The sequence below is a fragment of the Cynocephalus volans genome, chromosome 8, assembly GCF_027409185.1.
Source record: "Cynocephalus volans isolate mCynVol1 chromosome 8, mCynVol1.pri, whole genome shotgun sequence".
In the NCBI taxonomy this organism is placed as follows: Eukaryota; Metazoa; Chordata; class Mammalia; order Dermoptera; family Cynocephalidae; genus Cynocephalus; species Cynocephalus volans.
Window position 1 is genome coordinate 30,331,264 of NC_084467.1, and position 23,875 is coordinate 30,355,138.

Here is a 23,875-nt window from a genome sequence, read left to right on the forward strand (position 1 = left end):
AGGAGGTTCGTGAGGGGACCAGATGGGGACATGGGGACAGAAAGCAGAGGGCGTGAGGGCGGGTCCCCCTCCTGTCGGATGGGCAGGCTAACGGGCGAGCAGGGCAGGGGCGCTCCACTCGCTGATCCGCCGAGCATCCCAGCCTCAACCCTCGCTCTGGACTTTCCCGTCGTCCTGGTTCTTCCAGTGCCGGCCCCGGCCCCCCTCCCCACCCGGGCTCCCCTCCCTCCACCCCGCCTTCCGGGTCTCCGCCCCCCACGCCCGCCCTCGCCGCCACCTGGATCACGCCTGTCTTGGCCGCCCCCACCCCCCTCCCTCCGCAGGGCAGCCAGGAGGGAGACTCACGGGTGCAGGAAGCCGAGGGCGGGTCGGTGGGCGAGCGCGCGTAGCTGTCCTGGCACACGCAGAACGTGGAGGCGTTTTCCAGGGCCCGGCTGTGCTCTGGGCACGGCGAGCAGAGGGGCCGCCGTGGGGACACCTTGTAAAACCCTGGGGGACAGGCTGCGGGGAGGGGGCGGTGAGAAGGAGGGGCTCCCCCACAGCTTCTCCCCCCACCCCTTTCCTGCCTGCCCCCATTAGAGCGGGGTTTATCTCCTGGAATTGTGATAGGGAAAGAGGGGGAGGACTCAGGTGCTCCAGCACTGCCCCACGAGGTGGCAAGGCAGCTCCCGAACACCCAGTATTACCTAGCCCTTAGTAAACGCTCAATGTGGGCAGGGAACATTGAAATCTTTTACTTCTGTTAATTCATTTAATCCTGACAATGGCCTGTGAGGTGCGTACTTTATCCCCGTTTTAAAAATGAGGAAAGCAAGCCTCCTGGGAGAGGTTAAGCTGCCCAGCGTCCCACAGCTTGTGAGATTCCAACCCCAGCCAACTGGTTGCGCAGCCACAGGGCGCTGCCCTAATGCCCCCTGGAAGAAACTGAGCCAAACTAGGCAGTCCTGATGGGAGCAAGAGAGTAGAAGAGAGGTGCCTCAGCGCTGGTCCACAGTTACCCAGGGACAGACACACACACATTCCCACTTACACAGAGACAAACACTGACACAAATACACACACACATTGTTGCCAAAGCTCTTCCCCTCCCCCACCGTCATTTGGGGTTAGTGTATCCTAAATGCCCAACTTGGTTCCAGTTTGAAAGTGGAGCCAGCCAGGTGGAGGGGGTGGAGAGAAGAGGGACAGTGAACGTTCCCTGGGCCATGCGTCAGACCTGGCTGTAGTCTTGACAGCTACTCAGTTACTTTGCTTCTCTGGCTTCCTTCAGCTCACCCAGAACAGGGGTTGTTAAGAGCACGGGCTTTTCTATCTGAACAACCCGGGTTTGTAGCTGAGTCGCACCACTTGTTTGCTGTGTGGCCTTGGGCATGTCTGTTGACCTCTCTGAGCCTTGTGTAGGATACCTACTTCAAAAGGGTTGTTGGGGGATTAACTGAGTTAAAACGTGTAAACCGCGTAGCTGTACTGCTTTACGCAATAATGGTAGTCATTACTGTTCCTCCCTCACAGGCCTGAAGCAGAAACTGTTAAACACTCATTTTAAAAAATTTCTCACCAGCTGGGCTAGGGAGGAAAGCAATGGCTCCTGGCCCCTCCTCTCTGAGCTTGGGTGGTTCTCATTTTGTTCCCTACCCCACCCCACCCCCTTTACTTTAGTTGGTGATGGAAGGCTGACTGCTCTCCAGCTCCAAGAAGACATAGTACAGCAGAAGGGATGCAGACTAGCCCTCAGGAAGAACTGTCAGCCTGTCTGGGAGAAGAGGGGAGCGGGCTGAGGATTTCCATTGTCTGGAAGGCTTAGACTTGGGAGGGTCCTTCTTGCCTAGAGTCCTGGGCAACACAGCTTTGGGGAGGGCTTCAGCAGCCAGGAGCCTTCAGAAGTCTCTGCTTTCAGAACAAAGCGTGGGCCCAGTTAACACTGTGGTCTAGTGGGCAGAAGTGACCCAGGCTGAGACTTGGAAGGCTGGGATTCTAGTGTTAGCTAGACCACTCTTTGTGCCTCACTGGCCTCAAGAAACCATAAGCCAAGTGGAAACAATCACCATGGCCTTCCCACCTCTATTGTGAAAAAAGAGAGATGGTGAGGGACCCAGAGAGGTGATTGCAGGGTCCTCCAGCAATAGGGAAAGCATGCTGGAGGCTCCCTTCTCCTGTGATAGGAGGGAGTCTGTTCTAGAGATGGGTGGTCCCAGCAGAGACAGCAGTGGTTAGTATGAGAGGCTCTGTTTAGAAGAGGTGTGTATTGAACAGCAGACTCAGAAAGGGATTCCCAACAGCGACTGCCAGCCCCTCTCTTCCTCGAGGTCAGAGTCAGAATTTCAGAGGTCATCTAGTTCAGCTCTCACCTGCCTGGTCCTCCAGCAGCTCTCCTAGCAGTAGCCACAGTCTTTGTTCATACACATCATAATGGGGAGTTCGCCCCCTTCTGAGGATACCTTTGCTGAACAATGCTGACAGGGAGTGCTTCTTATGATGAGCCCAAATTAGCCTCCCCCTCATGCCACCCCATCACAGAGTCTCAGGGTGCCCTCAGAGAACATATTCTTGTGTCTCTTGGCTCCTAGGCAGTCCTACAGAGATTTGAAGATACAGGTTATATGCCCTGATCTGCCCCTTGCCCCAAGAGAAACCCCAATTCTTTCACTAATTCTTCTAGAGGCTAGGAGAGGGGAATAAGTCAGGGTCACTAAAGAGAGAAACACAAAGAAGAAAATATTTTTGCTCTGTCCCCTCCTCCACAACCATCTGCCTTTAGAGAGGTGTCAGTACTTAGCTGCAGAAGATACTTGGAAGGCCTTGGCTTTCTGAATACAAATCTGACCATTTCACTTCCCTTCCTAAGACTCCCCGCCCCCCAAGTTCCCCACTGCCAATAACTCTACCCACACCACACTGAACTCTTCCTTTCACACCTTTGGGTCTTGTTCTATAACTTCTTAAACCCCTTTTCTCCTGGCAAACTTCTATACTTCTCCAAACCCCAGTTTAAATAACACCTCCCTTGTGAAGCTTTTCCCGATATCCTCTCCTGCTCTCCGCTCCCCAAGGCAGAGCTGATGGCATTATAAGTGGCCTTTCTCTAGTCTCAGCTCAGCACAATTCAGAAATGGAATCGAGTTCCTAAGTACCTCTCTCTCTCCCCCCAGAGTGTGAATCCAAACCTCCTCCAGCCCCTGATCCATTCATCCAACAAATATTTTTGATCATTTACTATGAGCTAGGTGCTGTTGTAGGCTCTAAAAATATACAGCAATGAATAAAACAGGCAAGGATCTTGCTGTTCACTGGTACAGATGCTCTCCCTCCTACCTCCCAGGGAGAAGAGACACCAGCAGTTGGTAATCCCCTCAACACCTGGCCATCAAAACCCATGAATACCTACATCCACACCCATCTCCCTTCTTTCTTCCAGTCCTAGAAGAAGGGGTGAGCCTCCTTCTGTGGAAGGCCAGCCCCTGCATCTTCCCTCTGTATACCTTCCCTTTTCATCCACAAAGACTGAATTCTACCAGTCCACTTCCCTCCAGGTTCTCACACTGCTCCTCCTTTACGGGCTCTTTGCAGTGACACAACAAGGAGTTGGGGCAGTAAAAGCACTCCATTTCAGATGCAGGCAATAAGGGCACTGACTACAGAGTATTTAAAAACAATACTGAAACTGACTCAAAGTTGGCCTGCTTTTTATTAGCAACTCATGCCAGCAATTCTAATCCACATCAGAAGCAAAGTACTTCCTCCTGGGGCAGACCAGTCCCACCACCCCACACTTGGTACCCCACTGCATCTTTCCCTTCAGCATACAAAGGAATCTCTCCCATCTGCAACAAAAGTCTTCTCTCAACCAGTGTCTTCAGGACACTAGCTCTTCTCCTCGCCCTTCAAATCCAGGCTTCAAGACTCCCTGACTCCACCTCCTCAATGTCCTTCATCCCTCAACCTACTGCACCCTGGTGTCTCTCTCCATCACTCTGCTGAAACTGCTCTCAGCAAGGCCACCAGCTGGACATGTTATAATCCTTGACTTACCTGACAACTTACCAACACTGCGGATCACCCTCTCCTGGCCACCTCCGTCTCCCTTGGCTGTCGCGATACCACACGCTCCTAGTTCTCCTCCAATCTGACCAACCCCTCTCAGTCTCTTTGATGGGCTGTTTTTTCCTACTTCTTAGACATTGCTGTTCTGTGAGCCTTCACTGTTGACCCTCTTGCTTTTTACCCCTCACATTCTCCCTGGTCTGTCTCAATCACACCCACCACTTCAAGTAGTATCTCTGTGTTGCTGAGCTCCAGAACCACTTTCTAGCTACCTCCACTTGAACACACCATGGACACCATAAATTCGATGTGTGCACCTGCATCCTGTGTTCTGTATCCCAGCAAATGATTCCTCTGTCCATTCAGTTCCCAGCAGCATACAAGTCAAAGGGAAGTCCTTTCTCCTCCTGCATCCTGTGGTCACCGAGTGTTGTGAATGCAAACACATGATCACACCCATTCTCACCTCTCAATGATCTCTGCTACTGCCTTAGTTCAGACCTTGTGCTCTTTTTCCTGGACTATTACACCATCTTCCTTCCTCATCTTCTGGCTTCTAATCCTTCCCTCTCCAATCCTGTCCGCAATTGCAGCTCAAATGATCTTTTGAAAATACAAATCTGAACACATCAGATGCCTGCTTCAAATCCTCCCCATTGGTCTAAAGCATACAATTTAAGCTCTTTATCCCAACTTTCAAGGCCCTTTATAATTTGCAACCCCTAGCCCCATCACTCTTCCCACCCTGACATGCCCTCTGCTTTAACCATGCTGACTTTCTTACCTAGCCCCAGCCATGCTATGTCCCTTTCTGTTTCCATGCTTCTGCACACAATCCCTAAGCTCAGAATGCTCTCAGCTGCCTGGGGGAAAAAAGGTCTTTTTGCCTTCTGTGGGATGCCCTCTCCTTCTTTAGATTGGGATCTTCCTTCATGCTTCCTTAGCTCTTGGTTGGTAGGTATCATACCCTATGACAGCCACTCGTTCACCAAATGCATTTCCACTGAGCATCTACCATATGCCATATCCTGTTATGGACACAGGGGATGCTGAGACTAAGACCCAAAGCCTGAGCTCCAGAAGTTCCTAGTCTAGTGGTGGAAACACATATAAGTAGGTCACTGCAAACCATGGAGTTAGTACAGAAATAGAGGTTACAATGAGTGCTGGAGAGCACAGAGGTGGATCCTAACCATATCTGGAGAGCTCATGAAGGTCCCTGCCTCCCAGTCCCTTACTAAACCACACATTTCCCCAGGGAAGAGATGATGATATTATATACATATAATGAGCCCTCAATAAATGCAGCTGGTATGTCCTCAACTCATATTGAATGGGTGATTGAACAAAGGAGTGAGAGCAAGCTCAGTTACTTTCTCCTCTGTCGTCTCACCACTCTGTGTATCCCTCTGTTATAGCATATATCACCCCATGTCATTTAAAAAAATTTTACTTATCTCTATCTAGACTGTGAGCTTCTCAAGAGCTGGGGCTATGTCTGATTCATTTCTGGTACCCAGAAAAAGACTGGTTTTGGAAAAACGTCACTTGATCCTTCTACATTAAGTGCACACATCCATAGCCCCATCCTCATCCTCACTCTCTAAAGCCACAGACAGTGGAGAGAAGAGGTCTGTTCCTAATGCCACCACAGACCCCAAAACCGAGTGAAATCCCCAACATATAGGACCTTCCCCAGGGGGCACAAAGATTCTAGTTCAGAGAGTTGGGTGGAATCTTAGTAGTTCTCTGGTGCAACCTTCCAATCTCTCTCTCTTTCTCTCTTCCCCCCACACACTAAAAAATCCCCCCGCCAGCCTCTGACTTGCTGGTCGATAACGCAACCAATCCCACTAGATCGAAGCTTGGGCTGCTGTAGGGTTCTTCCTCGTGCATAGGGGAGGCAGCGTGGTGTAGTAGAAAGTACTTGAGAGTTGGGCAAACCTGGATTCAAATCTTGGCTCCCCATTTCCTAACTCTGCAAGTGAAGTATTAATCTCTCAGAGTCTCTGTTTCCTCATCTGTGAAACAGGGATAATGATGACGTATTTTATTTTATTTATTTATTTTATGGCTGGCCGGTATGGGGATCCCAACAGTTGACCCTGGTGTTATCAGCACCATGCTCTAACTAAGTGAGCTACCCAGCCAGCCCGGATGACGTGTTTTATCAACGCGAAAATAGATGAGAAGACCTGTGTGAGGTGCCTGTCATAGTGCCTGAGATATAGGTCTCTAATGCCCCCTTATGCGGAGCGAAATTCACCTACTAATTGAACCCACTGGAAGCAGCTTCTCCACTCCCCCTCCTGCTTCTTTCATTTAGGGCACACTCTTCCAATTGCCACCTGGGCGCTATACTCCCAGCCTGCACCCCCCAGTATTCTGGATACCTTCGCAGATGTCGCCACGCTCCTGGAATCCCGCACTGCAGCTGCAGCGGCCCACGGGCACCAGCCACTCACCGTCGGCGCCGCAGTGCATGCGCGGGGGGCTACCGGGCTCCCCTTCCGAGTGCGCCACGCACGTTCCGGCCACTTCCACCAGTGTAGAGAAGGCACTCTCGGCCGCGGTGGCTGGGAACGCCGCCAGGCCCCGCACAGTGGCACGGCACTGCTTGTAGTAGACGCGCACAGAGACCAGCGCCACGCACGCGCCCACATCCTGGAAGGCCAGGTGGAAACCCCGCCGGCTGAGCGGGCCGATCTCTCGCACCTCTGTGTTTAGTTTCATCTTGCGCTCGCCCAGGTCGCCCTGAGTGAAGCTCTCGTCCGCCGCGATCGTGTCAATTTTGCGGGGCCGGTTGCCGCCTAGGTGGGGACGCCCACGGCCCAAGTCGGCCTCGGTTTCCAGGTAGTAGACATTGAAGGTCTCCTTGCAGGTGCCCGCGGCGCCAGGGATGCTGCTGCAGTCGCGCAGCGTGAACTGCAGCTCCACGAAGATGCGCTGCCCGCGGCCACGGCTGATCCAGCCAGTCTGCAACCAGTTGTCCTGGTTGGGCTCCAGAACATTGCACACTTGGTATGTGCGGATGGGACGGTCGTGTTCGTCCACGCCGCTGATCTCCTCCCACTGCGGACGAGAGTAAAGAGGCGGACAGCTCAGAGCCAAGGTACTTCCAGGTCGAGCCCCAGCAGTGACTGGGACTGAAAACCTCCGTCTCTATCGTTTCACCTTCTCCTGCCTCCACTCCCACTATCATACACACCCGTGAAATTATAAGATGCAGAGCTAGGAAAAACTGTGGAAACAAATGAGTCCAATTCTTATGTTTATGGATGGAGAAACTGAGTCTCCAGAGGGAGAGTGACTTGATTAGGTATGTGCATCGAGTTTGTGGTAGAGCTAGAAATGGTTCCTGGAATCGCCTGACTCTCCACCCGGTGCCCTTTCCGCTATACCAAGCTTCTGTTACACCCTACATCACCCCATCCCTACCCCAAGTTCCAAAGCCTCTTTTAAGACTCTAAGTCTTGTATGCTCTGTCAAACAGTCACCAACCACTGCTTGGAGGATCTATTGTATGCAAGGCACAGTCCAGCATTAGCTCCATCCAGATCCCACATTTCTCTTCCTAGACACAGCCAGCTCTCTCCTCACTTATCTTTTTTTTTTTTTCTTTCTTTCTTTTTCCTTTTTCTCTGACTGTCTGACTGAAAACTCCACGTTTCCTAATAAGCCACTCTGGCTTGAAGCAAAGCTGCTAGAGACCACATACTCTGAGAAGCACTTTGATCTGATGTAACCATGGAGAGCTAAAAGGGCTGAGTCCTGGACTGCCAGAGGATCCCTGGTACAGGGAGGGACAGTTTTACACTTACCCCATTACTCGGCAGTGCAATCCAGCCCAGCTCAGCCTGGGAGGCTTTGGAATCCAAGAGGATGACTAAAGAGAGGGGAGAACAAAGATGTCAGCAAGCCAGAAGCTCAGTTTAGCAGAGGGGTGGGATTATTTAGTGAATTCACTATGAGTTTGCTAACTGAGGGGATGAAGAGTGTGGCAAAGGATCCAAACAAGTTTTTCCCACTCCATAAGTCCCAAGGAGGGCATGTGAGTAGCTTGAGTCCAGAGAGAGGTAGCCACAGTGATATGGGAAGGAGCCTGTATTAGTTTCTTGGGGCTGCTATAACTAATTACCACAAATTTAGTGGCTTAAAACAACAGACTTTTTCTTTTACAGTTCTGGAAGTCAGAAGCCCAAAATCAGTTTCACTAGTCTAAAGTCAAGGTGTCAGCAGGACTGGTTCCTTCTGGAGGTTCTGAAGAGAGAATCCATTTCCTTGCCCTCTTTAGCTTCTAGTGGCTGCCTGTTTTCCTTGGCTTACGGCACCCTCCTCCACCAAAGCACATCACTTCAATCTCTGCTTCTATCATTACATCACCTTCTCCTCTGGGACTCCTACTGCATCCCTCATATAAGGACCATTGTGATTACATTGGGCCCATCCAAACAATCTAGGATAATCTCTTCATTTCATGATCCTTATTCACATCTGCAAAGTTCTTTTTGACACTTATGGTAACATTGATAGGTTCTGGTGATTAGGACATGGACATATCTGAAGGGTCATTATTCAGCCTCCCACAGAGTCCATGGCAAATACTGTAAGGCTGGCTTTCAAACTGGAGGGTGGCAGTGAGTCAATGACCCTCCCCAGCCTTCCCAGTTTCCCAAAATTATAGCCAAATGTCAATTAGAGGGAGAAAATGAACATAACATATGTATGCACCCAAAAATCCAATCAGGCTCAGAAGTTCTTCTGAGGTCTGGGGGTCACCAGGCATGGCAGATACTTGAATCTTTTTAGTTTGGCCTCCAAGGACTCTGGGAAAAACGAAGTGGAGACAGCCTACGAGCACAGGCGAAATAAAAATCTCTCATATCCTCAGCCAGTCCCTTTCCGAGGGACTGTCACCTCCACTGCCTTTGGAAGAATATCAGGGGTCTTATATATATATAATCCATGGCCCCTCCTACAACAGAGAAGCTGGGAGTCACTTTATTCGCCCAGGAGTCATCAGATCAGCAGTCTGCATCCTCTCAGCATTGGTCACGGAGAAGCACCGGTTTGGACAGCAGAACCGGCAGCCCAGAGACAGGAGGCCAGGCCATCCCCAAATCTTGGAAAATCTTCACTCCAGTACTGGGAGAGGCTCATCTGGAGCTTAAGCAAGAGGGTGGGCCACCAAGATGAGGACTTCTGAAAAGACGTGGCTCCAGAGGCGTCAGCGACAGTGGGCAGCACCGCTGACAGCGTGCCGGTTTCCGCACAACTGACAGCACGTCTGAATTGCATATTAGAAGGCATCAGCGATCCAGTGCCCCGGACCAACCCCGCGGTCAACGCCTCAGATTTCAGCTCCTCAGGATTCTGCACCTGCATCTGACGCCTCTGGTTTCAACTGAACGTAGAGCTCCCCCAAATGCAGAATTAGAGGTAAGACGCGGGCTCTGGTATCGCCGACAGCCACAAACCCGGCAAGGTTGACCGCGCAGGGAAGACTGCGCTCAGAATTCAGCACTGCGGACAGTTCCACAACCAGCACGTCGGACAGCGCCGGACCCAGCTGCCTCGACCGCATTTCACCTCCTGTTAGCCACACAGTGGTCCACCAGCCCCCGCTGTTCGGCCTCCGTCCCGTCGCCCCCTACTCCGGTCTCACCTCCGCATCTCCCTGTCTCCTCTGCTCTCTTCATCTCCCCGCCCCCACACCTCCTACCTCCAATCACTCAGCCTGTCCGTCCCTCTCACCGACCCATGAACCACAGCCGCTGGCTCCCGCGATTCCCGGTCTCTTTCTTCCCAAGCCTCCCAGGTCTCCAGCCCCTAAACGCCTCAACGCCCCTTCCCCATTGCTTAGCCATCTTTTTCTCTGTCTCTCCAGTTCTCTGCTGTCCGCTGCCCGCTTGCTTCAACCCCGAATACAGACTCTAGTCTCTCCGGCGACTCCTTCTCCCAGCACCACAGCCCCCTATCTTTTGACACCCCAGGCTCCGAGCACAGCCACCAGTCTCCTCACCTTCCTCGGCGGTCCCGGGCCGCCCGGGTCCCAAAAGCAGGGCGAGACAGAGCGGCATCAGGCTTAGGACCAGGCGCCGCGGGTGTAGACCGGCGCTGGTCTCCATGGTCCGCAGGCAGAGCTGTCAGTGCGGCAGCGGCTCAAGCCGCGCCAGCCCAGCACCGCTGAGCAGTGCCCCCAGACCCCAGCCCGGCTGGGGGCGGGGCCTCGCCGGTCACCATCATCCATGGGGACCAATCACTAGGCACCACCGCGGGAGGTCCACCAATCCCTGCCAGCGGAAGGTGCGGAGGTGGGGCTTCATAGGCCAGGGGTGGTACACCCAACTGGAGGGGGAAAGGGAAGGGTCCCGCAGATCTCCAAATTGTGGGGGCGGGGGGACACTAAGCACGGGCGGGGCTTCTGTGGAGGGGGTGAGCTGGCGTCGGTCGTTCAGACCTCTAAACCTTAGCGCCCTCATTCCTGACAAGTAGGCAATGTGGGCGTGGCTTAAGGAGAGGCGACACTAGGGGAGGCAGACACTTGCAGCCTCTGAGCTAGCCTGGAAGCTCTCTTGTTCCCAGGACTTGGAGGGTGTGTGGAAGCTCAGAGTCCTCACCCTAGCTCTGGGGAGCTCTCCTATCTCCCAGCCTTTGGTCTCTTTCTGTGTCTGCAATTCCTGGTGTCTCATAGCTCTATCACCCCCCCTTCTCTCCTTGCCCTCATTCACACACACACACACACACACACACACACACACACACTGGCAGGAAGGAGGGGCTGAACTCGACCCCAGGAGCTACTTGAGAAAGGAGAGCAAAGTGGGAAACAGTATCCCACCCTATCAGCAGCGCTTCCGAGGCTGGGAAACCATGTGGATGCCGGGATGCGGGCAGTGGTCCATTTTGCATGAACGATCTGTTCTTCAGGTTCATGCTCCTGCTGTCAAGACACAAGCAGCATACCCCGCAACCACCCCTTGCGCAGTCTGCTCAGAGTCTGGGGTTCCCGTCTTTGATTACCCCACTCCACCCACCCCAGGAGACTGATGAAGAGCGGAGTGGTCGGGAATCCAAGGCATCTGCAAGAGAGGCAGAGCAATCCTCGCAGAGCTCAGCCAGCGCTGAAGAAGCCGCAAGGAAACGTGGAACACGACCTCTATCTAGTGAAGGTCATTTATGTGCAAGCCGAGGATTTAACACTTTGGTAGTGGGAAGGGCTGGGGCCCACCAGGACGAGGGAGGTGGTTATTGAGCGCCACCATCTGGGCTGAACTTGAGCCGAGAAAGCTCTACCCACCTTGTAGCTTTTCAGACCTCCTTTCTTGGGGGACCCACTCCCTCTTCCTTTAGAAGCTATCATAGCCATAGCAGCCTTGAGAATAAGTCCTCTGTCTACTTGGCCTATGTGGTCTGAGTGTCTGTGTATTTTGCATGTATGTGTGCCTCACCCCCCCCCCCAACCAATGTTAACTGGCACTCAAGTCAGCGCCATGCTCCGTGCTGAGGATAGTTCAGTGAATCACGCCATCTCTGCCACGGTCCACACCTCTCTGAGCACCGAGTGTAATGAGAATTCCTGGCATCATAGACCACTGGCCATTTACAAGCCATTTTCATGTGTCATTTCTGTGTGTGTGTGTGTGTGTGTGTGTGTGTGTGTGTGTGTGTGTGTGTGTGTGTGTGATGTGTACACACACTTGCTCACTCACAGACATACTTGCTGGACAGTAGCAATAAGAGGAATAGGTGGGAGGAATTGGTCTCCTTTGCCCTTAGAAAGAAAGACCATTAGGAGGGGCTGGAGCTTGGACCCCGGGAAACTGAAACCGGCTGAGGAAGCAGAAGGAGGTGTGGCGTCTGTCTGGTTCTTGGATGCAGGCAGGGACTCTGAAATCAGATCTACCTGAAGAAGGATTCTTACACCCCAAACTCCTTCCCATCTTTATTCTTCTCACGTTCGATTTCCCCTCCCCCTCCCCCAGCGCTGGGAGATGGTATTTTTAGAAGCTGCTTAGAGACCTAGGACTCCTTTCACTTCAAAATGAGTCCTCACTCCACCACCCCTCACTCCTCTCTTCAAAACCGGGTCCCATCCCCTTAGCAGTCTCTAAGGCTCCAGTCATGGCTTCTTGCCGAACACCAGGGACTTCAGCTCAGAGGTTCTGACCCTAGGTGCTAAAACAAAATACATACTCCCTCTGAGCCTCGCAAGGATCTTTCAGAAGCCAAACAGATGAGGAAGATTGTCTGGGGAAAACTACATACGATGCCCCGATAATCTCTTGGCTGTCAGGAGTCTTACCCTCTCCCACCACACACACCTGCAGGCACCTGGGAGAAATTGCCAGACTGGACCCTAGGAATAAGGGAAAGATGAGGAAGAAACGGAATGAAATAATCCTTCTCTTTCCTCCTCTGAACAATTCATTTATAACAAAACCAGAAGGGGGAAGCCACAGTGAATGCAGAAATATGCAAATCAGCTGGATCTTAATAACAGTTGTTCCAAAGGTGGAACCCACTCTACCAGGAGGCTGCGGAATAGTCAGCTCAGTGAAGAAATTCTGGAAGGCCTTAGAAGCAAACTAAGCCATCGTTTATCATGACCTTTAAGTGCTGGGGCCAGTCAACCAATGGCCTGGGCTGGATCCCTCCCTGTAAGAGTGACGCTGGGGATAGGGGTTAAGAAGGGGGTCTCTGTTCGTGGTGCTGAACCCTCAGCTCTCCAGCAAGCTTCGGCCTGTTTTCTGTCCGTGGTGCTGAGTCCATCAGAGCCTGGACCCTCTATGTTCAGCAGGACCTGGGACTTCACGGTTGCAGCGTTCTGATCGTCGACCCAGGGCTTGGTGCCTATTTTTCCAGCCTCTATAGCCAAGTGTGTGACTCCAGGAGCTGAACAGCCTTCACTTCCTGATGTAAAGTGAAGGGGCCTAGAATCCACCCAGAAACCTCATGTTTTCTCTTCTGCTCCTCCCAGACCTCTACTGAAACAGGATGGAAGGTATGCTTCTCTCTACCTTTACCTCACTATCTTCTAGGGTCATGGCGAGAACACCTGTTGGGGTGTTAATTCAATACCAAAAATAATGAAAAGTGTTTTTCCAGAGAGCAGATCCAACTTTACCACAACCTCCATATTCAAGTTAGTATAAGTTACAAATCTAAGGACTGAAATTTTTATCTCCTCCTTTTGCACGGGTACAGAAAGCACAGTCAGCCTGGATGGATAGGGAAGGTCATATTCTTCATGGAGAAGGCTAAGATTGTGTCAGAGAAATCAGGGCCAACACTTGCTCTCAGGAAAGAGGACAGGGAGCGGGAAAGAGCAGTGGGGAGCTTTATTGCTCAAAGGGAAATCTTCAGTTTGTCTCTTTCCTCATTCACTTCATCTCTCTTTCTCTAATTTAAGAAATAAACATGTCCAAGATTGGTTCTTTTCTGGGATAATAGACTCACAAGCAAAAAGATGGTGGTTATAAGCAAGCATTTAAACTCTATTTTTCTTAGATAAAGGAAACCTAAAGCATTTAACTTGCTAACTTCAAAAATTAAGCAGAGAAAATCTTTAAAATTGTGAAACATAACTACTTAGCATTTATGAGCCACCACTTCCTCCTCTTTAAAATAGAAATAAAAATGCTTTTCAGAGTTAGTGTTAGGTTAAAATATAATTTTTATATATGGCCCTGCACAGTGCTTGACACATAGCTGTGGTACATATTATCATCCAAATCCATGGTCAATTAAGGTGAAAACAAAAAAAGAAAAAAAAAAAGAAAAGAAAGGTTTAGTGATAAGATGAAGTAGAAAGAGACAGATATATAATTAGAGAGAGTCATGGAGGAAAAGACAGAGTGAGGGATAAAGAAAGAGACAGCTGGTTGAGATAAATGTAGCTAGAAGACACAGGAGTCTGAAAGAAACGTGCTTGAAGAGACAGGAGTGTCATCAGGGCAGGCTGGCTGGACAGTTGCCAAGTGACATCAAAGGTGACATTTACCTTGGTGAATTCATCATGGTCCAGGCTTATAAACTTGACTTTAATTTAACAGCATTAAGAGCGAACCTATATATTGGGGGATTGGGAAGTAGATCATACTAACTCAGCTCCTATCCTGCTGTCTGTGCCAAAGAACCAGTGTATTAACTTATGATGAAAAATGGAACTGCCAAGGGGGCCAGAATGCTCGCATTGCCTTGTCCAGCACATTTTTTCCCTGTAGGAAAATGTGCACAGAAAACAAATTTATGATGTGAAGGCAGCTTTGAGAGTGTGAGGGGAGGGAGTTGGATGGTTTAAATATTTGATAGCATCAGGCTCTGATAGCTTTGTGCCTCCACATCCCCAGTAGGGATAAACCTGCCACTGGCACCTGAGTGACTGTAGTACGGATCAGGACTGGGAATGGAATACCAACATGTGCTTCTCTATTTATTTTTTCACATCCTAGCTCTGTTTCTGAGCAGTCCATTTTCAGATTGAATTAGTCGTCTAAAATTTAAATTACCAAAGTAATATAAACTAATAAAAATATTATAAGTAAAAAGTGAAAATATCCATTTATTCCACCTGAAAGTTCCATGCCAAAATTTAAATCACATTAACAGATTGATATGTATCACTCTTGATATTTTCTACACACACACACACACACACACACACACACACACACACACACACACACACACATACACACACACTCCTTTACAGAAAATGAATATATCTATTAGTGGGATAAACACTGTTGATTATCTACCCAATACCTCTCCCCTCTCATATTTTATATTGCTGTCAAAACCCCAATTTTATTTGGATGTTCATCCACTGTAGTTCTTTGCTCAGGAAGGTGGCCTTCTCCCCAGCTTCAGGAATGGATGAAGATTGTTATTGGATAATCATTTTCATCCCATTCCATGTGGCACATGATAAAACCCCAGCCTTTTAAATTGGGAATTATAGAAAAGATTTCCCTCATAATAAAAAGAGAAGGATGACAGGCAATGTCCCACTTCTCTTTTGAATGTCATGTCTGCATTTGACACCTGGAGCTGCTACAGGTGCCTTGACATCATGAAGGGTGATATCTCAACAATGTCAGTTAAATTTTTTCAGTTGTATGTAACAGAAGCTGCCCCCCCCCAAATGCCTTAAACAAAAATTAGATTTGATTGATTTACATAACAGAATGGGGTAGATCTGTGTAGAACAGTAAGATTTCGTACTGGGATTGGGGCTGGTAGAGTGCTAGCTAATCATCAAACCTGGATATTCTAAAAAGGAATTCAATTTAAACCCTAGAACTGAAAAACATAATACCTAAATTTAACACAATAGGTGGATTTAACAGCAGATCAGACAAAGCTAATTCTATGATTAATCAGCTGGAAGATAGTTTCAGTGTAAAATATGAGACTGAACTATAGAGAGAGGGAAAATAATGAAAAATATAGATAATAGAAAAAAAGATAAATAGGACAGGGTGAAAAGGTCTAAATACATCGAATTATAATCCTAGAAAGAGAGAATGGGAAAGAAGCAATTTGAAGACAGAGTAGTTGAAACATTTCCAAAACTGATGAAAGACATCAAGACACATATTCAAGAAGCACTATCAATCCCAAGCAAGATAAATGCAAAGAAAACTAAGCACTTCATAATAAAACTGCTAAAAACCAGGTTGACTTGTTGGCTCAATTGGTTAGAGCATGGTGTTGATAACACCAAGGTCAAGGGTTCGGATCCCCTTACTGGACAGCCGCCAAAATCAACAACAACAACAAAACTGCTAAAAAAAAAAAGTAAAAGTATTAACTTCAGAGAGAGAAAAAAAGTGACAGATTACCTTTAAAGGACCAGCATTGAGACTGACAACCAAAGGGCAGGGGGAAGTAAAACAGTAAAAGAAATACTAAAGGGAGTTTTTCAATAAAACTAAACCCAAAAGGAAGCAGGAACAGGAAGAAAGAAATAAAAAGCAATGAAAAGGGGAAATACATGGGTTAAAATATATGAACGGTGACTTTATAAGGCAATAATGCCATGTGGATTCTTAAATACATGTAGAATTAAATTATATCTCAAAAACAGCACACACTGTGGGAGCAGATAAATGAAGTTAAAGTATTTTAAGGTCCTTGCACTGCCTAGGAAGTGGTAGAAGAATTAACTTATATTAAAAATTTTTTAAATTTTTTTATTTTTAAACAACAAATATTTATTATGTCACAGTTTTAGAGGCTAGAAGTACAAATCAAGGTGTCAGCAGAGTTGGTTCCTTCCGAGCGCTGTGGGAGAAGGATGTGTTCCAGACCTTTCTCCTTGGCTTGTAGAAAGCCATCTCTTTTCCTATGCCCCTTCACATTGTCTTCCCTCTGTGTGTATTTTTTTTTTTTTATTGAATCATAATTGATTACACATATCTTTGGGGTTCAACGTTAACATATGTTGATCAAATCAATATTACTAGTATATATATTGCTACAAATTGTACTTATTCTTTATGCCCCTTGTCCAATCTCTCCCTACCACCCCTCCGCCCCTCCCCCCTCTGATAACCTTGATTTCTTCTCTCCTGAAAGAGCAACTGTTACTCTGTTGATTTGTTGCCTAGATGACCTGTCCAGTGCTGAGAGGTGTGTTCAGGTCCCCCAATATTATCATAGAGCAAATGCTTCTTCTGTCACTCTGGAATGGGCTTTATGGAGAGAGACACCCTCTTTTCTTTGGTCTCTGCTGGTGACTCTCCTTGTGTCAATGCACTCCAGTGGCTGGCGGACCATCTGCCTGGTGGTTGTGACATCTAGCCACTTTTGTGGCAGCTGTGGTTATTGTGGTGGCTGCATTGGGCCACCCACATGGAGGCGATGTTTTTGGCATGCTCCTTGGCACTGGCAGTGTGCCTGGTTGTGGGGGGGCCCTATCCCCAGATTCATGCCTCAGGTCCCCAGGCCAGCCCCTGAGGCGCTGGTGGTGTGCGTGGGCCAAAACTAATTTTTTGTCCTTTGCTTACCTCTAAAATGTGAGAACTTCCTGTGAGGACCAGTACTTGAGCTGTGTGGTTTAGCTAAATTGCTGCTTTGCTGCTGATTCCCTAGGGAAGGCTTTTTGTGAAGCTCAGGTTTGGGGGTTTTTTGGTTCATTATTTTATTTATTTATTTAAATGTTAACTTCTCAATATACATTGTAGTCAATTTTCATGACTCTTTACCTGTTCCTCTTTCCACCTCCCTCTCTCTCCTCCCCCACTATATCATATCTGTTCACTTGTCTTAAAAAGTTCAAGGAATTGCTGTGATTGTTGTGTCTTCTTCCTCACCCCATGTTTGTTCGCGTGTTTATTTATTTATTTATTTTTAGCTCCCACAAATAAGTGAGAACATGTGGTATTTCTCTTTCTGTGCCTGAGTTGTTTCACTTAATATAATTTTCTCTAAGAACATCCATGTTGTTGTGAATGGTAGTATTTCATTCCTTTTTTTTTTATAGCAGACTAGTATTCCATTGTGTAGATATACCACAGTTTCCTTATCCACTCATCTGATGATGGACACTTGGGCTGGTTCCAACTCTTGACTATTGTAAAAAGAACTGCAATAAACATTGGAGTACAGGTACCCCTTCTGCACAATGATTTCCATTACTCTGGGTATATTCCCAGCAGTGGAATAGCTGGGTCATATGGTAGATCTATCAGTAATTGTTTGAGGAACCTCCATACCATTTTCCATACAGGCTGAACCATTTTGCAGTCCCACCAACTTATGAGAGTTCCTTTTCCTCCACAACCTCTCCAGCACTTATCATTCTCAGTCTTTTGGATATTAGCTGTCCTAACTGGACTGTGATGGTATTTCAAAGTGGTCTTGATTTGCATTTCCCGAATGCTGAGTGATATTGAGCATTTTTTCATGTGTCTGTTGGCCATTCATATATCTTCCTTTGAGAAATGCTTATTCAGCTCCTTTGCCCATATTTTAATTGAGTTACTTGTTTTTTTTGTTGTAAAGTTGTTTCAGTTCCTTGTATATTCTGGATATTAATCCTTTGTCTGATGTATATTTTGCAAATATTTTCTCTCACTCTGTTGGTTGTCTTTTCACTCTGTTGATTGTTTCTTTTGCTGTGCAGAAGCTTTTAAGTTTGATATAATCCCTCATTCTACCTTTACTTGCCTGTGCTTTGGGGGTCCTATTCATAAAGTCTGTACCCACTCCTACTTCCTGGAGTGTTTCCCCTATGATTTCTTTAAGGAGTTTTATTGTTTCAGGATGTATATTTAAGTCTTTAATCCATTTTGAGTTGATTTTGGTATATGGTGAGAGGTATGGGTCTAGTTTCATTCTCCTACATATGAATATCCAGTTTTCCCAGCACCATTTGTTGAAAAGACCATCTCCTCTCCAGGGTGTGGACTTGCTGCCTTTGTCAAAGATCAGATGGCTGTTGGTGTATGGGTTGATTTCTGGGTTCCCTATTCTATTCCATTGAACCATGTGTCTGTTTTTATGCCAGTACTATGCTGTTTTGATTATTATAGCTTTGTAATATAGTTTAAAGTCAGGTAGCGTTATTCCTCCAGCTTTGTTTTTTTTTTTTTTTTTTTTTTGTCCAGGATTGCTTTGGCTATGTGTGGTCTTTTATTATTCCATATAAATGTCTGGATAGTTCTTTCCATCTCTGAGAAAAATCTCATTGGAATTTTGATGGGGATTGCATTGAATCTGTGGATCACTTTGGGTAATATGGACATTTTCACAATGTTAATTCTTCCAATCCAAGAGCATGGGATATCTTTGTGTCCTCTTTAATTTCTCTCAACAGTGGTTTGTAGTTCTTTTCATAGAGATTTTTCACATCCTAAGCTCAGGTTTTTAATGGTTGATCTTATAGGTACTTCTGGCTCTCCAGAGACCCAGTGCACCTGGGTTATGTAGAAACTCTGATCTGGGCCAGGGTCTTTTCATCAAACTGCACCCCATGCAATTCTATATTCCTGACCAGTCTCCTCTGAGTGTTCTTTCACTGACTGGGGTGCTGGTCAGCTGTCCTTGCCATGCCCTAGTGTTCCCCTGGTGGACCCATCTCCACCACTGCCCATGCTGCAAACACTTCCCGTGGGACAGGCTGTACACTGGTCCTTTGCGATGACTCACCAGCCTCTGAGTGGCTCCTTTTTTTCAGTTGTTGTGGCTCCTTGCTCCTATGTGGGTCCATGGGAAACCTATTAGTGGTCTTGCTGGCCTAGGGGCCACCAAGGCCCTCTTCTCCCCTGCCTCCTCCAAGCAACTCCATCTGAAGGGCATAGCTGCAGCCTTTGCCAGCTCCTGCTCCATGTGCTCAGCAGCTCCAGCCTGGATGCAGCCAGGGCTTGAAACTTTCAGAATGGTTTTTTGTTTCTCTCATCATGGTTCTCCCACCTTCATGTACTCGGTAGGTCTCTCCTCCTCTTCCCCTGAGCTCTAGCAGTGCCAGCTTGGCTGTTGTTGCTTTTTTTATAGTTGTAAATTGGTTGATTTGTGGGAGACAGTGACACTGGGGACCATCTATTCCGCCATCTTGACTGGACAATTTATATTAAATTTTAACAAATCAAGAATTCATGTTGTAAATACCATGGTAATCATGGAAAAATAGTAACAAAAATATGTTACTAAACAAGCTAATGCAGGAAAAGGTGGGATAATAAAAAAAATTAGAAGAAAAAAGAAACAACACATGGGAGAAACAGAAAACAAATACTATAATATCTTTAAACTGAAATGTATAAATAAATATTTTAAGTATAAATGGACTAAATATTCCTATTTTAAAATAAAGACTGTCAGATTGGTTTTTAAAAAGGAACTTTTATACTTCTTTTTATTAAAATCTTACATACAAGGATACAGATATGTTAAAGTAAAAGGTTGTAAAAAGACATACTATATAAACAATAACTAAAAGAAACACAGTTAAACTAACGTTATATAAATTAGACTTTAAGGCAAGAAGCATTACTAGATACTGCATAATGAATAAAGTATCAATAAACTAGGAAGATACAACAATTCCAAATTTGTATGGATCTAATAATGTGGCCTCAAAGTACATAAAAGCACATCATACATGCCACACCTCCATGTCTGCAGTATAAAGAGCCCTGGGCATCCAGGAGAAGAGAATTTGTGCAAAGGAATGAACATGAATGGCAGAAGGCATCTGAGGATATTAGTATAGGATAAGAATATTAGTCCATGTAATTAACTGCTAGCTGCTGCAACAGACAAACCCCAAAATTTCAGTGACTAATTCAACCAATTTATTTCTGGCTCTCATTATACGTCCAACATGAATTGGCAGGGACTCTGCTCTATCACAGTCCTCAGGGAAAGAGACTGACCAAGGCTTTGCCATCTTGAACCTGCACCACCAGCAACATGTGATGGGGAAGAGTAGGATGGAGAAAACGCACACATTCTTAACTACTTCTGCTCACACATCATTGGCTAGATCCAGTCACATGGCCCCATCCTAATTGCAGGGAGAATGGGAAATGTAGGAGAGCACATGAATATTGCTGCGCACTCTCTCTGTCACAGAAATTCTTCAGATCCTCAGAGGAAAGTATATTCTTTCTTGGTATATGAGATTATTTTTAGATTGTGTTTTAAGAATTCTGTTTTCTACCTTCCTAGTAGTTTCTCAGTTGTTCCACCTTTACATTAGCATCTATTCATTTCTCTCTCTCTCTCTCTCTCTCTCTCTGGGGTTGGCCGGTATGGGTCTCTCTCTCTGTCCCCCTTCCTTTCACTCCCTTCTTCTTTCCCTTCTCTCCCACCATAGCATCTTCCTTTAGCTGCTTCAAAACTCCTAGGAGAGGTCCCACAGTGATCCAGAGTTAAGAGAAGCAGCTGTCCCCCACCTGTAGCCTTACAATGTGATTCAGACCATGGACTATAGACAACTGTTCGGGCACAGCCCCTTCCTCGCCCCTCACCCCAAACACTTGTATCAATATTAACAAGGCCAGTAAGGAGGAGGCTCCATGTTTCCATGGAAGTAGGACTGTAGCGAGACTCAAAGACCAAACAATGAGTTAGGACTTAAATCCTCAGTTGGGGGCATTTATTTTGGTTCAGCACCCTCTGACAAAAGAAATGGAGCTGACATACCTCCCCCCACAATGGGGCAGGGGGTTCTGGTCAGGAACAATATACAGAACATTACAACTGAAAAGGACTCAGAGCTGCACTAGTCCAACTGCCCACAGTACAGATGAAGAATCTGAGGCACAATAAGGAAAGGGACTTTGTTGGGTCCAAGAAAACTATTGAAAAGCTGAGACTAGAACAAAGGACCCCCTTTTAATTAATTCAGACTCAACTGATTTGGGACCTGAACTACATCTACAGAATCCCTCACCTTTGCCATATTCTGTTGGCTAGAAGTAAGTCACAGTACAGCCCACACTTGGGCGGAAGGGGTGGGGATTGTAGAAGGGCATGAACACCAGGGAACGTGAATCGTGGGGACCACTCTAAGGTCTTTCTGCCACAGACAGAAACATTCAGACTAACTCAAGTGAAGGAGAGAGCAGTTGTGGGATGGAAACATCTCCCAAGAATGAACTGGGCAACCTGGTGGGAAACGGAGTTAGGGCTGGAAGCTGTCACATACTGAGGCAGCCACTCTCCCCTTTTTCCACTTGCTCTCTTTTCTTCCTTCCCCCTGGGATCAGATGATCTCCAGTTCATTCTTATAGCATGGTTGCCACATTTTATTCTTTGAAGATGGACTGTTTGCCTCTGCCTTCTCGTGTCATCTGGTCTGTCCATGCCGTCCGCCCAGGTTGTCATGGCACTGTGGCTTTCCTTCTGTGTGAACTTTCAACTCACCTCCCCAAAGCTCTCACTGGCAAATTCTTGGGGGATGAATCTAACTGCTCAGCCTGGATTAGATGTCTGTTACTGGTCTAAAGAGCTGTGGTCTGGAGGACAGAGTCACAGGGTACAAGGATGGTCACTTAAGTAGGGGTGTGTGAACGACGGGGTGCCTCAAGTCATGTCTTCTGTTCCATTCCACTGCATCCCTGCCAGAGATCTCAGCCTGCCCAGGTAGCTGCTCTGTTCATTGTATGTAAACTCCATGAAGATATGAACTCATTCTCTGTTCATTGCTGTATCTTTAATACCTAGAACTATGCCTGGCACAAAGCATGCACTTAGTAAATACTGAATGAATGAATGAATGAATGGGACTTTAATAACATGATTCAATATTCCCTTCCAAAATCCCTTTCCTAGAAACTAAAATGTCCCAGGGAAATAGCCAATTACTTTTCTTCTGAACTGCAAAATCTGATTGTAGATTTCACCACTTCCTTTTTTCAGGGTTAAGGGTTGAGCTAAAGGGAAGAGGTATATGTGAGTTTGTGTGTGTTGGGAGGGGGGAATTGATGGGGATAATTAGTCTTGGGTGGACTGAATTGAAAGAAAAATCTAGAGGTCAGGGCGAGAAAGAGGAGCAGAAGAATGAGGGGAGGATGTAGCATCTTTCTGTCTTGTGGAGACCAGAGTGATCGCTTATCATAGCCTGTCCTTATAAGGACATCTCTCAAGTCTAAGAAACCATCATGAACTTTGATCCTCTTGGCCCACCTTGATTTCAGGGACAGTTTCTTTGGTAGGCAAAATTATAAAGATGTCCCCCACCCCCATTTCTGTCCTCTGGCTATTAGATCGAACACCAATTTAGTTATTGTTGTGGAGGGAATTAAGGTTACTAATAATCTGATCTTAAATTAGGAAATTACTCTGGATTATCCAACCAGGCCTAACGTATCACATGAGCTCTTAAAAACAGAAGAGGAACGTAAGAGAGATGAGGCAGAAAGGGAGGTCAGGGAGATTCGAAGTGTGAGAGGGACAGGACCTGATGTTGCTGGCTTTAAAGATAGAAGAAGGAGTCACAAGCCCAGAAATGTAGGCAGCCCCTAGAAACTGAGAAAGACCCCCAACTGACAGCCAGCAAGCAAATGGGGATGTCAGTCCTACAATTGCATGGCACTGAATTCTGCTAGTGAGCTGGAATATAGATTCATTCCTAGAGCCTACAGAAAGGAGTGGAACCCTGCCGATACTTATTTTGGCCTTGTGAGACTCTGAGAGAACCAACTAAGCCACACTGTGCCTGGGCTTCTGACTTACAGAAACTGTGAGATAATTTCTGTGCTGTTTTAACTGCTCAGTGTGTAGGACTTTGCTGTGACAGCACAGAGAATGAATACAGGTAGGGTGGACAGTCCTGTGTGAGCTTATACTTACCTTGCTCTGGCAGTGTCCCACTTCAGACATGCAGTGTGTCTGTCTGTCTTTATGCCTGCCTCCAAAACTTCTCAGATGTCATGGGAGCCTGCTTAGTAAAAGGAGACCAGAAGTAAAAGGAAGTTAACATCCCTAGAGAAAAAACTCAGCAAGTGGAGGAGGGGAGCAAGGAGATAACAGCTTCAGCCTCGCATCTCCTAATTCTGGGAGGCATTTGCACTCTCCTCAAAAGGCCTGGTGGAATCCAGTCCCCGTTATCTATAGCAGCAATGTCCATAACGCAGCATTAGTTTGGCTTTTCTTTCTTTCTTGTCTAATTCTCCTCAATTCCTTACTCTTGATTCCTGAGATTACCTTCCAAATGATCTGCCTGCTGCCAAGCCCCTTTCTCAGTCTCTGCTTGAGATTGATAGGCAACCAATGGCCGGCCCTATCAGCTCATCTTGCTTAGAATAAAAGAGTAACTTAGAGGAAGGACAGTCCAGTGTTTCACACTGAAACTAGGCCTCAAGGAAAACTGAAATCAGGA

General features: G+C 47.1%; 1 protein-coding gene across 1 annotated transcript in view; it reads right to left on the reverse strand.

Moving 5' to 3' along the window:
- EPHA10 (EPH receptor A10) overlaps nt 1-10,169 on the reverse strand; it is a 41,291-nt gene extending 31,122 nt beyond the window's left edge. Inside the window, exons 1-4 of the mRNA XM_063105691.1 lie at nt 10,064-10,169; nt 7,863-7,927; nt 6,435-7,113; nt 346-501 (exon numbers count right to left, since the gene is read on the reverse strand). Of these exons, the coding sequence (XP_062961761.1) occupies nt 346-501; nt 6,435-7,113; nt 7,863-7,927; nt 10,064-10,169 (1,006 nt within the window). The remainder of the gene's footprint in view (nt 1-345; nt 502-6,434; nt 7,114-7,862; nt 7,928-10,063) is intronic.
- Between the last annotated feature and the right edge of the window lie 13,706 nt (nt 10,170-23,875).